General features: G+C 36.6%; 1 protein-coding gene across 8 annotated transcripts in view; it reads right to left on the bottom strand.

Moving 5' to 3' along the window:
• Mctp1 (multiple C2 domains, transmembrane 1) overlaps positions 1–13096 on the bottom strand; it is a 517439-nt gene that overhangs the window by 86472 nt on the left and 417871 nt on the right. For all 8 annotated transcript variants that reach the window (XM_013513035.1, XM_013513041.1, XM_013513036.1 and 5 more), the window contains one exon: positions 616–735. In XM_013513035.1, coding sequence (XP_013368489.1) covers positions 616–735 — 120 coding nt within the window. The remainder of the gene's footprint in view (positions 1–615; positions 736–13096) is intronic.

Genomic DNA, 13096 nt, shown 5'->3' with positions numbered 1-13096 from the left:
TGTCACAGAAACAGAGGTACTTGCTATTGTTCAGTGAATTCCACTGGCTTAAACTACTTCAACACACTTTTCCAGGGCAACAAACATCAACCCTTCCTCTCTTCCAATGACTACACTCACAACTGTTTTAAGTAAAACACATTTGTTTGATCTGATCATTAAGAATTTTGTGGCATAACGTCTTAATTCAGGATTCATTAAAACACAGAAACAGGGAGAAGGAACAATCATTTTGAGTAACTGCCATTTATGATTACAAATCATAGCTCATTCTTTGGTGTGTTGCCTCCTTTAGTTTCTTTTGTTTGTTTTTGCTTTTCTTCTGGTACCAGGAATTGAACTCATGACCTTGCACTTGCCAGGCAGGTGCTGTGCCACTGAGCTAAATCCCCAGCCCCGCCTCCTTTAGTTTCTATCAGGATGAGTAATGCTAGAAATAGGTGAATACTTTCTACTGAGTTAGGACCAAACAGTTGTTAGTTTTGATCTGATAAAACTTTCCTCCAAACTTGAGTATTTATATAGAAAAATTCTGGTTTGTAAAACCAGATTCAGTGCTGATCTCAGGGGAACTAAGAATAAGAAAAAAACACGAGTAAGAAAGTAGAGACTTACTGTATCACGTTGCCTGTTATCTTTCCCTGATATTATCAAGAAGTAGTTCCATGTCAGTAGTAACAACAGAACCAGGGGTATCATGTAGAGCTCAAAGTTCCACACTACAAAGAGAAAGAGCTGAGGAAAAAGAAGAGAGGAAAAAGATGAGTCAACCCTGAATTTCATTAGATAGACTCTCTTATTCATACTGTACTTCAGAAACCAAAAAGCTAAATGCTTCAGAATGGGAAGATTTATCCTGAAAACAAAGCTGTGAGATATTTTTCTAAACAGCACAACTGACCCTTGCAGTCATGGTTGAGGTATTTGCTTTATTTCTAAGGAGGAAAAACTGATATCATTACATTGTCAAACAGGCAATTTTAATTTTTCTCCTTCAGTGAAATTATTGTTAGGTTAGAAAAACAAGTTTTTTTAAAAGGCAGCAAAACGAGTTTCAGTACATTGTCAGAATTACCCAGTCTAGCTGTCTTAATGACAAAGGCTGAATCACTATTAAACACTGGGGACTTTTAAAAATCTCACTTGGATAACACAGTATAACCAGTATAATAGGCAGATGAAAATACCAAGTCTACACCAGAGACCCTCAAAGATTTCATGTTACAAAAAAAAAAAAAAACCCACTACCAACAAATGTAAAAGAAGGTTGCCTGAACATTCAGTATTACTATAGAAATCAAACAGCTATTAAATAAAAATAAAGAGTAATTTCATCAAAGGAAATTCTAAAATACCTATTTGTATGAGTTTTAACACCTATTTCTCTATGCATATAAACTATTTTTTACTGTAAGATAAGTGTTGCATTAGGAACTTAGGGTGGGCAGAGGGAGCCATTTGAGGAGCATTTAAATTGTAAACTAACAGGAATTTGGATGTAAAGTGGGATACTCTATCTCCCACCCCAGATTCTTGGACTCTTGAGCATATTATTTAAATTCTTGGGGTATGTGGCTCTTCCTGTCAACTGAAGTTAATGTCAAATCAGATATTTAAGAGCTTGTCTCCACACCTGACTCTAATGTTAACTACCTGAATAACCTTTAGCAACTGATATGAGCTCCATTTAGTTTCTTCCTCTGTGAAGTGGGGACAATGGAGTATCACTTCATAGTTCTGGGAAATAAGCAGTTAAGATGTGTTAAGGATTTGATATACTGTTTGCTACCCAGTAAGTGGGCAAAAACAAAAATAGAAACTACTATTGTGTAAATGTTATTGGTGCTCAGAGAGTTAACTAATTCTTGACTAGGGTCCTCAAATTCTAAAGTTATCTGCCTACTAAGATTTTGCTGAATGTTAGCATAACTAGGAATTTCAGTCAGCGGCTTGGGGTGCCACCAGCCCCAGGCCTTCGGCAGGTCAGGAGACTTAGGGGTCATGCCCAAGGACACTCCTCGCAGGCACAGGCATGGGATACCTTAAAGAATCTCAGTAAAGCCACAGGCCATTCAAATGGCAGAGATCATTAAACTACAGAATGTGAGACAGACCCCCAGCCTGAAGGCCAGAGGACCCAAGATCTAGGCGTTAGAAATTACTTTGCTTCAATGTTTCCGTATCTAGATAGATGTCTATAAACCTGGTTACTTCTGCATCACTTCTCCAATATTTCAAATGACCTCTAATATTACTGTACTATTAGATTTATTAATATTAAAATTTATGGAATTCTTTGATATTCGTAACTCAAATGGCTACCCAAAACACAAAAAATGGTTTAGTAACTTAATAAATAGATTTTGGAGAATATTATGTGATAATAATAGATTCAAGTTCTTGAATTAGAAAAATTCTAAAAACTGCCATGTATGAAACATGAACCATATCTTTTCTTTCACTAGAAAAGTAGAAAGATTTCTAGAAAAGGGAGACATAGGTATTTAATTTTTGAAAAAAATTAAAATGATAAAACTATAGTTGATATTATTATATTTTATAAAGATAATTTTTTTGGAAATTAATTAAGGTAAACTTAATAGATATTAACATTTGTAAAGGAGAAAATTATTTTTTCTTATTCCTTATTTCCTATTCCTCTTTTTTTGTGGTACTGGAAGATCAAACCTAGGGCCTTGTGCATGCTAGGTAAGCACTCTATCACTGAACTAGACTCTCAGGATGGAGAATTATGTTTGGCTAGAGTCCATATTAAGCTTTCACACATTTATTTGTAATGTTTAGGCAATCACTAGGATGTAAGCTCCTAAGGTTGGGGACTGTTTTCTTTTTGTTCACCATTTTATACTTGTACCTTAAAAAGTACTTAGGCTACAATAAATGTTCGGTAAGTAAATTTTACTGAATTAAAGGAAATGGACACTAGGTTCCCAAAACATGCAACAGAAACCTACTTAACTGTTTGTATTAGTAAAAGTACAGAACAGCTATATGAAGCCCACTAATTTCAGGAAAATGTATTCAGAATTACAAAATGTATTCAGAATTACAAAATGTATTCAGAATTACAACCTGGTATGCTACTAGTAAATGTCTGCCTTTGACAAATAAGTCTGCCTTAGCCTCGTTCCAGACAAGATTCTTTCTATTCTGGTTTTGTATCATGAAGTGTTTTGCTGATCACAGTTGCACTCCCTGGACCTTCTTACATGTTTGCCATTTCTGAGGGTATTCACTCAGCTCAGTTGTTCTGGCCTCCTAGATGGAACTAAGATTAGTCTGCTGCTTAATAAGGCCAGCTGTAATCATCTTTAACCTGTTAAGCAGATGAATTACCCCTTGTAGTTTCTAGTCATTGGTGTGAGGGTCCTGGTTTTACACAGAGTCAATTTTTTATAATGTCTGCATAGTGGTGTTGGTTATTGGCCCGGCATTACATAGAAACTGCTTTCTAGATAGTAATCCTGCAGGTAACCAAGACATTTATCATGCCTTTTTCTTCTGTAGGTTCAACATCACCAGTTATGTAGGGCATCAAGAAGAAGATGTATTTCCTTGCACTTCCCTATTGTAGACATCTTCTCATCCCCTAATTGATACATTAACAGCTTTGTCAAAGTGAAACCCTTAGAACAGACATGACACTGCTCATGAGTGCCTGTGATGTGTTCTGTTCATACATCCTATCCACACAGATACCAGACGTGTGTCAGGGAAAGACGCAGGAGAGAAAAATGGAGGAAGAAATTACCTTAGCTGTAGGGATTATGGCAATGGAAAAAATTGTCTCCTCTCCTACTGTGAGTTCTTTAAGAATCTACTATTTTAGCAATTGGGGAGGAGCTCCTACTGTTGAAAATGTCTTTTTAAAAAGAGAGCTTTGAATAAATGTGAAATACAAAAGCATTTAATTTTATGAAAGATTAAAAAACAACATGGACACAGATTAACAATTAAAATGCATTTCTGGAACGTTTGCAATGTGCTATGCGATTGTGAGTGTTCAAAAGTAAAACAAAGGGGTCTCTGGACTCAGAATGCCAAGAGTTACTAGGAAAACAAAAAGCAATCATTCCCTGCAGTATCAGTGATGATTCTAATTCTTGTTCCCTGTTAAGAGTTCTCTAATAAAAAGAGCCCTCTACACTGAAGCCTCTTCCCGCCTCCTGGGGCCCACAGGCACTAAGATGGATTCTCTCTTTTTCCTACAAAAAATTGAAATAATACAAAAGCCTGGGCCTTCGGTGTCCCGTTAGGGTAGAGGAAAATGAAAGCAGACAGGAGAAAACCCGAGGAAAGCTGAGCTGGGTGGGGATCTGTCCTTGGTCCTGACTCTACTTCACAGTTTGGGGAGAAAAGAGTGAATGGGCTAAAGTGGGATGCAAAACGAAGTTAAAGAATAATAAAAAAAAATGTTGAATGCATTCAAAGAATACAAATGTAAACCACAAAAATTGTAGCACGTGTCTTCATCCATACTTCCCAAATCTCCCCCCCAACTTTTTTTGCCTCACTGGAAAATGGACAGAGTATCAAAGATTAACAGAATTTTTCAGTATTACAGCAGGTGATAAGGACTGTCACAGATTTATACAGCATTTAAATTGATTCAGCTTTCCACTATTGCATCTCCTCCTTTTTTCTCCCTCACCCTTCCCACCTCCAACACACAATCTCTTCATTTCTCCCCTTCTCTCCCTACGGCTGTATCCCCACTGCCCTGTTCACAGTCCACTTTTCAATAAGAAAACTTGGGGTATCTATACTTTATCTTCATAGAATCCATGCATCCCTTCCAGACAAAGCCTTATATTAGTTATTGCTGCATACTGGAGACTAAGCTGATTTTCTTTTCAAAACGTCACTAGCTGGCTATTATGATTTACAATTAGAATTGTATAGCAGAAAATCATCGTGAAACATTAGTCAAACAGTATAAAATACACACAAATCTCATTATTAGAAAGAGACACTGAGAATTTTACCCGTTATCTAGAAGTTAGAAAATTATTCATCTGCCTTTGGACTATCAACAGTCACCATGAGATCCCACAAGGTACTAGTGCAGTTTGGTAAAATGGAGAGAGAATAGATATTCACATAAAGTCCAGAGGCATCCTAGCTTCCCCATTCACCAGGGACATGAGCTTAGGCAAGTTATTAGAGCTGTTTTAGTTTTATCTAAAGAATGGAAAGACTATTTTCTTTGCCCATTTGAGATGGAATTAGCCTGATGCTTAGCACCTGGAAGGTGCTCCACAAGCAAAAACACATGGGCTGATACTGTGTCTGAGGTATGGCTCTTCTTGCAGCTCATCAATTTCTTCCACCACTTCAGGATCCATGGTTAATAATCCTTTTGAGTGAAAGAGCTATGTAAAAGAAGCCATGCAAATAGAACAGAATGAGATGATAAAGTGAGTGCCGTTTTCAGTGTTTTTATAAGGTGTGATAAAAATAAAGTGAATATTTAAATTAAAAAAAAAAACATACCACCATTAACCCTCATTTGCTCCAAACACACTTTTCCCATCATTCTTGCCACTTTCTGAAGCAGTTCTGGAAATCCTCTTTCCTGGGTGTCTTTAGTTGAGCCGTGGCAGCTGCTTCAATGTCCTGAATTGATTCAAAATGTTTACTGTTTGTGATCATTTGGAATTTAGGGAAAAGCCAGAAGTTAGTGCCAGATCTGATGAATAAGGTGGATAAAGACACAGTGTAATGTTGGTGAGCCCATTTCCATTAGCTATTACTCAGCAGAACCATTCACTATGTTTTTTATCATGCCTGGTGAAGACGTTCATGAAAGATGATGTGCAGAGCTGCTTCAGAAACTGGCAAGAACCATGGGGTAGGTGTGTTCAAAGGGAGAGGAGTGTTTTGTGGGAGGTTACTGGCAACGTGACTTTTTACTATCTTTTTAAAAAAATTTAAACTTTCACCATATATTTTGATCACACTGCATATATTTAGTTTGTGGTAAATGTGTGCAGTAATGGCCCCAATTTGTTCATGTCTTCTTGTATGCAGCCATTTTGTGATACCCTCCCACACTGACACTGGGATTTTTGTAAAGAAGAGCAGCAAAAAAGATAAAAGCATGTGACACTGTCACCTCTATCACTTTACCTGAACATCAGAGAGCACCCAGAAGCAAAGCTACATACTGATCAGATGCTAACTGAAGATGCATTAACATAAGCAAGCAAGCCCAGGTTAATAGAGAAGAAATGCCCAGGTGAGTCTGGTCCAGACTGCTGACTCACAGAATCATAAATAAATGCTAACTGCTTTCAGCTATCGATTCTGGAGCAGTTTGTTATGCAGCAAAAGCTAACTGATAGATATTGTCTGCTCTCCCAGGAATCAGTGTGGTATGACAAAATGCACTTTGCATCAGAAACCTCAAGAACTGGTTTTCGGTCCATTTCTGATATTTGTTTAATGCAGGACTTGGGCAAATTAGTTTTTCTATTTTCTATTTGTCTGTTATGTACAATGCAGGCAACATTGGCTTATGAGATGGCTGTGGGAGCAAATGAAGTATGTGAAAATGCTTTATCACCAAGTATTATATTGATCCAAATATTATCAATTTAATAGTTTGGGTGTCTTTAGATAAGGCTTTAGATAAACAAGTACTCTAAGATAAATTATATGTTAATCACTCTTTGAGCAGTTCTAGAAGACAGATGTAATGTCTGTGGTGAGGAAAAATGGGTTTGCTGCAGGAAAGTTATGTTAAACACAGAGGTTGTGGTTAATTTTTTTTCTAGTAATCAAAACAAAAAAACTCAAGTCTTTAGACAAACTTGTTGAGTAAATGGCATTAATATACATGCAGATTTTATGAACTTGGGACTACAACAATTAGTTTTGAAAGAATAAACAAATTTTAACAACCTCACACCCTAGTTATAAAAAGAAAAGCTTGCTCTGAACTAGTTGTTTTATGAATGCCAATTCCTGTCCATAATCCTTTGTCACTTTAAAATTCAAACAGCTTTTATCTATATCACTATTACCTTGCTTATAATATCAGCATCAATATTACAAAGCGCAATCCTTAAGTATCTATTTGAATTCAGGCTTTGAAAGCATTTTAAATTGTAATCATAAATATTCAGAATGGGTTTTTTGAAATTTTTTAACTTACTGAATGGAAATAATTCGTCTTAAGTATTTTATAGCACATTGCAAAGAATGAATTTTAGGGAATAAGTCATGAATGGCAGATTACAAAGACCAAAATTTAGAAGACTTCATTTTACAATGGGAAAAATAAGGCTCCGGGTTTGAGACTTACCTAAAGACCCCCTCTTCAAAGAAACAGGTTTTCTGATTTCTAATACAGTGTACTTTTTCCACAAAGCAACACCAACTCTTAAGTGAAGGATTTTATAGTGAATTCTGATGCTTTGAAGGTATCAATTATTTAGGACAGAGTATTCATTTTGTAGACTTTTATATCTCTGTTTCTTCTTTCCTTTGGTCTGGGATAACCACTTTTGCATCAGTACAAAGTAAGGCAATGTCATTTCTTCAGAGTTCTGGCAAAGGTCTGGTATGGCAAAGGGGGTCAGAGACTAATGGTGGAGATGAGGTTTGTGGAGCCCATTTCATGTTTCCTTTTTGTCTCTCACTTGGCTCTGAATAATCAAAAGTTGGCTATTCACAAGGTTTCTATTAAGTAGGGTTTTCTTCCGTCCAAAATGTTTAGAAGAGGTTAGTAAGGTGGCTATAAAGGCAGAGATTGGAAATCGAATGGGCCAATTACATTTGTACAGACAGAAAAGACCCTACTTTTCCACATGAAGATTAAACAAACAAAATCTGTTCTACTAAGAAGCCAAATGAAGGTGGGATAAAGCTTTTCACTCACATTAAACAAGGCAGATTGCATAAAGTCAAGTGAGTGGTTTGAAATATTAAGAATTTATTCCAACACCATTTTTAAGAGGTGAAAAGATGTGCATGATTTTATATTTCTTTGAGCTCAGGGGTTTCAGAGTTCCAGACGGGACCAGGCCATGTACATCATCCCATCAATTGACGCTTTCATTGAAGTGTGGTGGAAGATGCCGGCATTCAATGATCATTCAGTGCCACACAGGACAGAATCCCTGGGGGAGCCCACTTCAAAAAATCATTTAAGTTGGAATATTGAATATCCTATTCTTTTGCAAACTACAGTATATTTTAAAAAGAAATCTCATCCAAAATGATTAACACTTCCTACTGTTCAGGAAAAAAGCCTGCCCTTTCAGACTAGCAGCTGTGGATCATTAGCTCTCCAGTGATGAGATGTGTTTGATGAGCATTTTTCTTTCTAATTAAGAGATGAGATTCTCTATTTGACTGTCTCTTCAGAAAGAAGTTAGGAAAAAAAAAAAATCTCTGCCTACATGGAAAGGCCATCTCTTACAAAACAATTAATTATTTCACAGTCCTTCTCGAAAATCCTTTTCCTTCCTAATTTCAATTCACTTTTTTTCCTTAAACTTAACACATTTATACTCAGGCCTTCATAATATTAACCCATTTTTACACCCACATAGTTTTCGGTTTGTTCCATTTTTCAAAAAAAAACTATTTCAGGTAAAATAGAAGGGGCAAATATGTCAAAAGTTCATGTTCGCTACAAGAATTAATCCTGAAGGACTTGTTTGGTCCAGTAGAGAGGATTATTTGGAATAAGAATATTTCCTGATGTGAGGAATATAATAAATACACAGGATATGCTTTGTGAGCAAGTAGACAGTGATCAGAAAACAAAACCTTTAAGGTGCTTAGTAGTGTCTAAAACCTGGTTGTGGTAAACCCCTAAGAGGAAACTCTTTCACCTCCACTAATAAGGTAGGCCTTGAGTGAAGAAGCGAGGGATTGAATGCAACATAGGACCTAAAATATTTTGCTTGTTTTTTAAAATCATCATGAGAGTTGGCAAGGAGGCCAGATACTTGGATTAAAAATTTGATGGAAGAGTACAGTAAGAAGCCAGCGTCAGAGTCTTTAAAACCCCCTTCTGGGAAGGGGGTGGTATTGCCTGCATTTAAATAGCCAGATGGAGTCACCATTTGTTCTAAGGTCTTTACTTCTGGTTGGTTCCACTAAAGCTTCTTGAGTCACCTCCATTTCCCAGTAGGGAGAAGATAGGTAAAATGAGCCTGGGTAATTCCTAACATTCTCAATAGCTAGCCTTTCCAAGGTGGATTCAAAATAAAATATGTTGTTCTTTTGAAGAACATGCCTCATTTTATTCAATATTCTTCCATAAACAGTAACAGAGAATGGGTGACCTTATACCCACCCACTGGCTTTCGCCACCTTGGGTAGCTTCCTCTGATCTATTCTGTCACAGTGACACAGGTAAACTTGGCAAGCTTGAAAGAGCCCCCTGCAGTTTGGCTTCTCTCTTGTTAATTAGAATGAGAACTGCTTCCTTTTTGACTAGTTTCAACCAGATAACAAACTAACAGGACTTCTGTTGTGCTTTGGAATGTGTATGTGTTCAAGTGTTTAGAGGGAAAAATCAAAGTGTATTATCTACAAATGAGTCCTAATATTAATAGGCAATATGTGACAGGAGAGCCATCTATCTCTGTTCTGGTGATAGAATGAAGCATGTGATTGAGAGAAGAAAGAGGGGGGCATGGTGAGGGAGAGAAGAGAGAGAGACATTGGTAGATTTACTGACAAACTCTGTTTTTTTTTTCTGGTATCGGGAACTGAATTCACAACCTTGCGCTTGCCAGGCAGGCGCTGTGCCGCTGAGCTAAATCCCCAGTCCCGATAACCATTTTTTTTTTTTTTTAATTTTAAGGATAAAAGGAGGGAAACATTAACAGACATACAACATTTACTGACAAACTCTGAATGAAATACATGTACTATAGCTGGGTTCATTTATTTACTGATGGTGTGGAAAAAAATATCTCGTTTAAATTTACTTAGATGTCATATACAAGCACAACGAAACATTCCAATTGTTTAGTTTGTGAAACTGAACACTGTATTCTAAAATTTGCTATTTGAAACTCAAACGCCACAACCTTAGGACACCATGCTTATTTGAAAAGCATAGTTTGACTCCATCTATTAAAGAAAAAATTATGACAACGAGATAGGACTCATTTGAAGATGTGCTCCCTATGGCCGATGGAAACATCTATGGAAGAATCTCTAAAATGAAATGGACCAAATCCACCACAGAGATGCTGTTATCAGCTAATCACAGCATAATAATACTACTTTTCTTGATGGAGATAGTATATCAATACAACCTGCCAGCCAGACGGCTGGGGAAGTTATTTATTTATTTAGATCTTTTTTTTCTCTTCAGCTTACAAGTTGTACTGACACTTCGTGTCATTTTTATCAAAGTCAGAGATGAAAGGCTCTGGCTTTGCTTTGAGAACACCGACAATTCCAAAATGTAAAGCCCAGAGTATGTCCAACTTGAGCATCACATCAACCGCACATGAATAACTGATAAGAAAACCCTGCAATGTTGGGAGTTTAATGTTAGTGAAAGTTTAGATGGAGAATGCAACTGACAGATTCCTGGAGCATGCTGAGTCTCTGAGGTCCCTTTTATGAGAAATTAAGCCTTTGCTTAGTGACATGTAATGCCTATCATTGTATCAAACACAGTTGATGTTTTAATTTTAGGTTTTATCATTCACAGAAGTTCGGATCACTAAAAGTTAGGTGGTATGCAAAGTCATTCTTCTCTATCCTTGGTCATCATAAATGTATGCTTTTAAATGATCAAACGTGGACAATGAAGAATGTGTGAAGTGGCCTCTGAGGAGGTGGGTGATACCAAGTAACAGCCACTCTAAAAATTAAAATTGAAAATCAGCACTAAACAAAATTTTTTCTTTACTTGGAAATAATTAAAGCACAAAATCTTCTAAATAAGTTTCGTATATTCCTTGTGATCTTCTAAGCTATTAAACTATTAGCAAACAAAGTGTTGTACACTGTATTAAATGTGATATTATGTTAGGGATATTTTCATACAAAGGTACAATTTCTATGTATTTTCTAGGGCTTTTGAGCGCCATAAAGATTTATGACAGCTGATTGCTGATTCTACATAGTCCCCTTTTGATGTATTAAAGAAATGAATCTGTTACTACTTTTGCAATAAGTTCTTGGTTAATTCTCATTCTTGTTTGTGTAAATGCTGTATCAAGATATACAAATTTTATACCGCTGTCTGTTGATGTACAAAATGTGAAAATTTCCCTATGCTTAAAATTTGGCTTTAAAGCCAACTCCATCCTGAACAGGTACAATATTTAGGGCAACAGCTGGCAGTTCAGTTGCTCATGGGGGGAAACTCCCTCTGTTCTACAAACTGTGCCAGAAAATAGGAGACCCAGCTAACAAGCCAAACACATGTTAGCGAAGTCTGTGATACAAGTTACTTTAAAAATTAGACCTGCAGTCTTTGTACTTTCAATTCTAAATCGCTAAACAGCAGTGCCTGTTAAAAAGCACATGATCAGTAATGGTGATTCTTTTTTGCACAGTAGCTGATGTGCAGAGGGCTACATTGCCAAGTTTGGGGATGTTTGTATCATTCTACTAAAATTATTTCACTCAGACTTGTCCAACTTATGAATCCCTTTCCTGAGCTATTGATTTCTGATCTTTCCTTTTAATCCTCTATGGTATAATCTTGCAGTTAGTGTTGATTGTTTTTTGTCCAGATCTAACATTTTCATCTCAATCTTAAAATCACAGAGCCAAAGTCAGAAAGCATGTTGTTAAATTTTCACCCTCATAAATAGATTTAAGACTTAATAATATCACATATTTAAACTATCTTCCCAGCTTCTGAAACTTCATCTCCCAAACTGTCTTATAATTTTCTAATTTTCTCCTTCACTGGTCTCATTCCCCCAATCCCTCTGTTCTGGAAAAACTTCAAGAGTTATGTTTAGCATCTCTAGCTATGTCTGAACATTTCTCTTTGCAATTCAAATAATCATCTTAGGCTGATTTTAACAGCCTTCTTTACTCCATTCCATCTTTTCCCCTTGCTGCGTAATGTTTACTGATGAATGTCTTTCTCCCCTTTCTTAACAGATCTAAGTGGTCTTGTTACTGCAAGGGAAGCTTAAAGGTTTGAACACTAAGTATACATTTCTCTTGGCTATTTTCCACACCTCTAAACATTCCCTTAAATGCAACAGGGCTTGTGTTTCAATGGTAACAGAAGTTATCAGAGAACACTAGTTTAGACAGCAAGCGAGCCGAACTCCAACTGTTCAAACAGCCTGACTTTTACAGTAAAGGAAAGGCCCACGGCCAAGACCACTGAGATGAGCAGGTATTTTTAGTTCACTTGTAGGCCAGCTCTAATGTAATTCTGAAATGTTTTCTTCAAACCAAACCAAACCCAACTTTTTCAGGGCTGTCCAAATCTGTTTTCTTTTATAGCAAGTACAAATTCTTGGAGCAAGGGAAGCATGCGTATCATTTGCAATGCTGCTGCGTGTCTATGGTGTTGATGCCCGATGGCTCAAATTAGTCCGCAAAACAGATGAGCGCATTGTAATTAGCTCTTGTCAAACTGTTAGAAATACAAAAACCACTTCCACTGTAATAAAAATTACGAAAAAGAAAAATCTCTCATATCATTTGCAGCCAAAATAGTTCCTGAAGTGTCTTGTAGTTTAGGATTCCAGAGTTCTAAAAGAAGGCCATGTCATTTTCAGAAAAACTTTCACTTCATGGACACGGGCATGCTCCGATGTGTTATCTTTCAGGCATTTTTGTTGTTGTATTTGATTGCTTGCAACATCTGACTTCTAAAAATGACCAGTCAGGGATGGACGTATTTTGTTGAGCTATATACATGGTGCTTATGTATGATTCTCAAAAAATGCTTATGTTTCTTTATTTTTTAAATAAAAATTTCCAGACTTTTCTATTAGTCTGTTACTATGATCAATTTTCCTGAATAACTAAATGTTTCATTTTATCTAAACAAAAGAGTATACTATGTGGGCTTTAGTCAAATATTCAGATGGAGCTGGGTGCAGTGGTGCACACCCTGTAA

The sequence above is a fragment of the Chinchilla lanigera genome, unplaced genomic scaffold (genome assembly GCF_000276665.1).
Source record: "Chinchilla lanigera isolate Chin_1 unplaced genomic scaffold, ChiLan1.0 scaffold00017, whole genome shotgun sequence".
NCBI lineage: Eukaryota > Metazoa > Chordata > Mammalia > Rodentia > Chinchillidae > Chinchilla > Chinchilla lanigera.
This window is presented reverse-complemented; position numbering and strand designations above follow the sequence as displayed.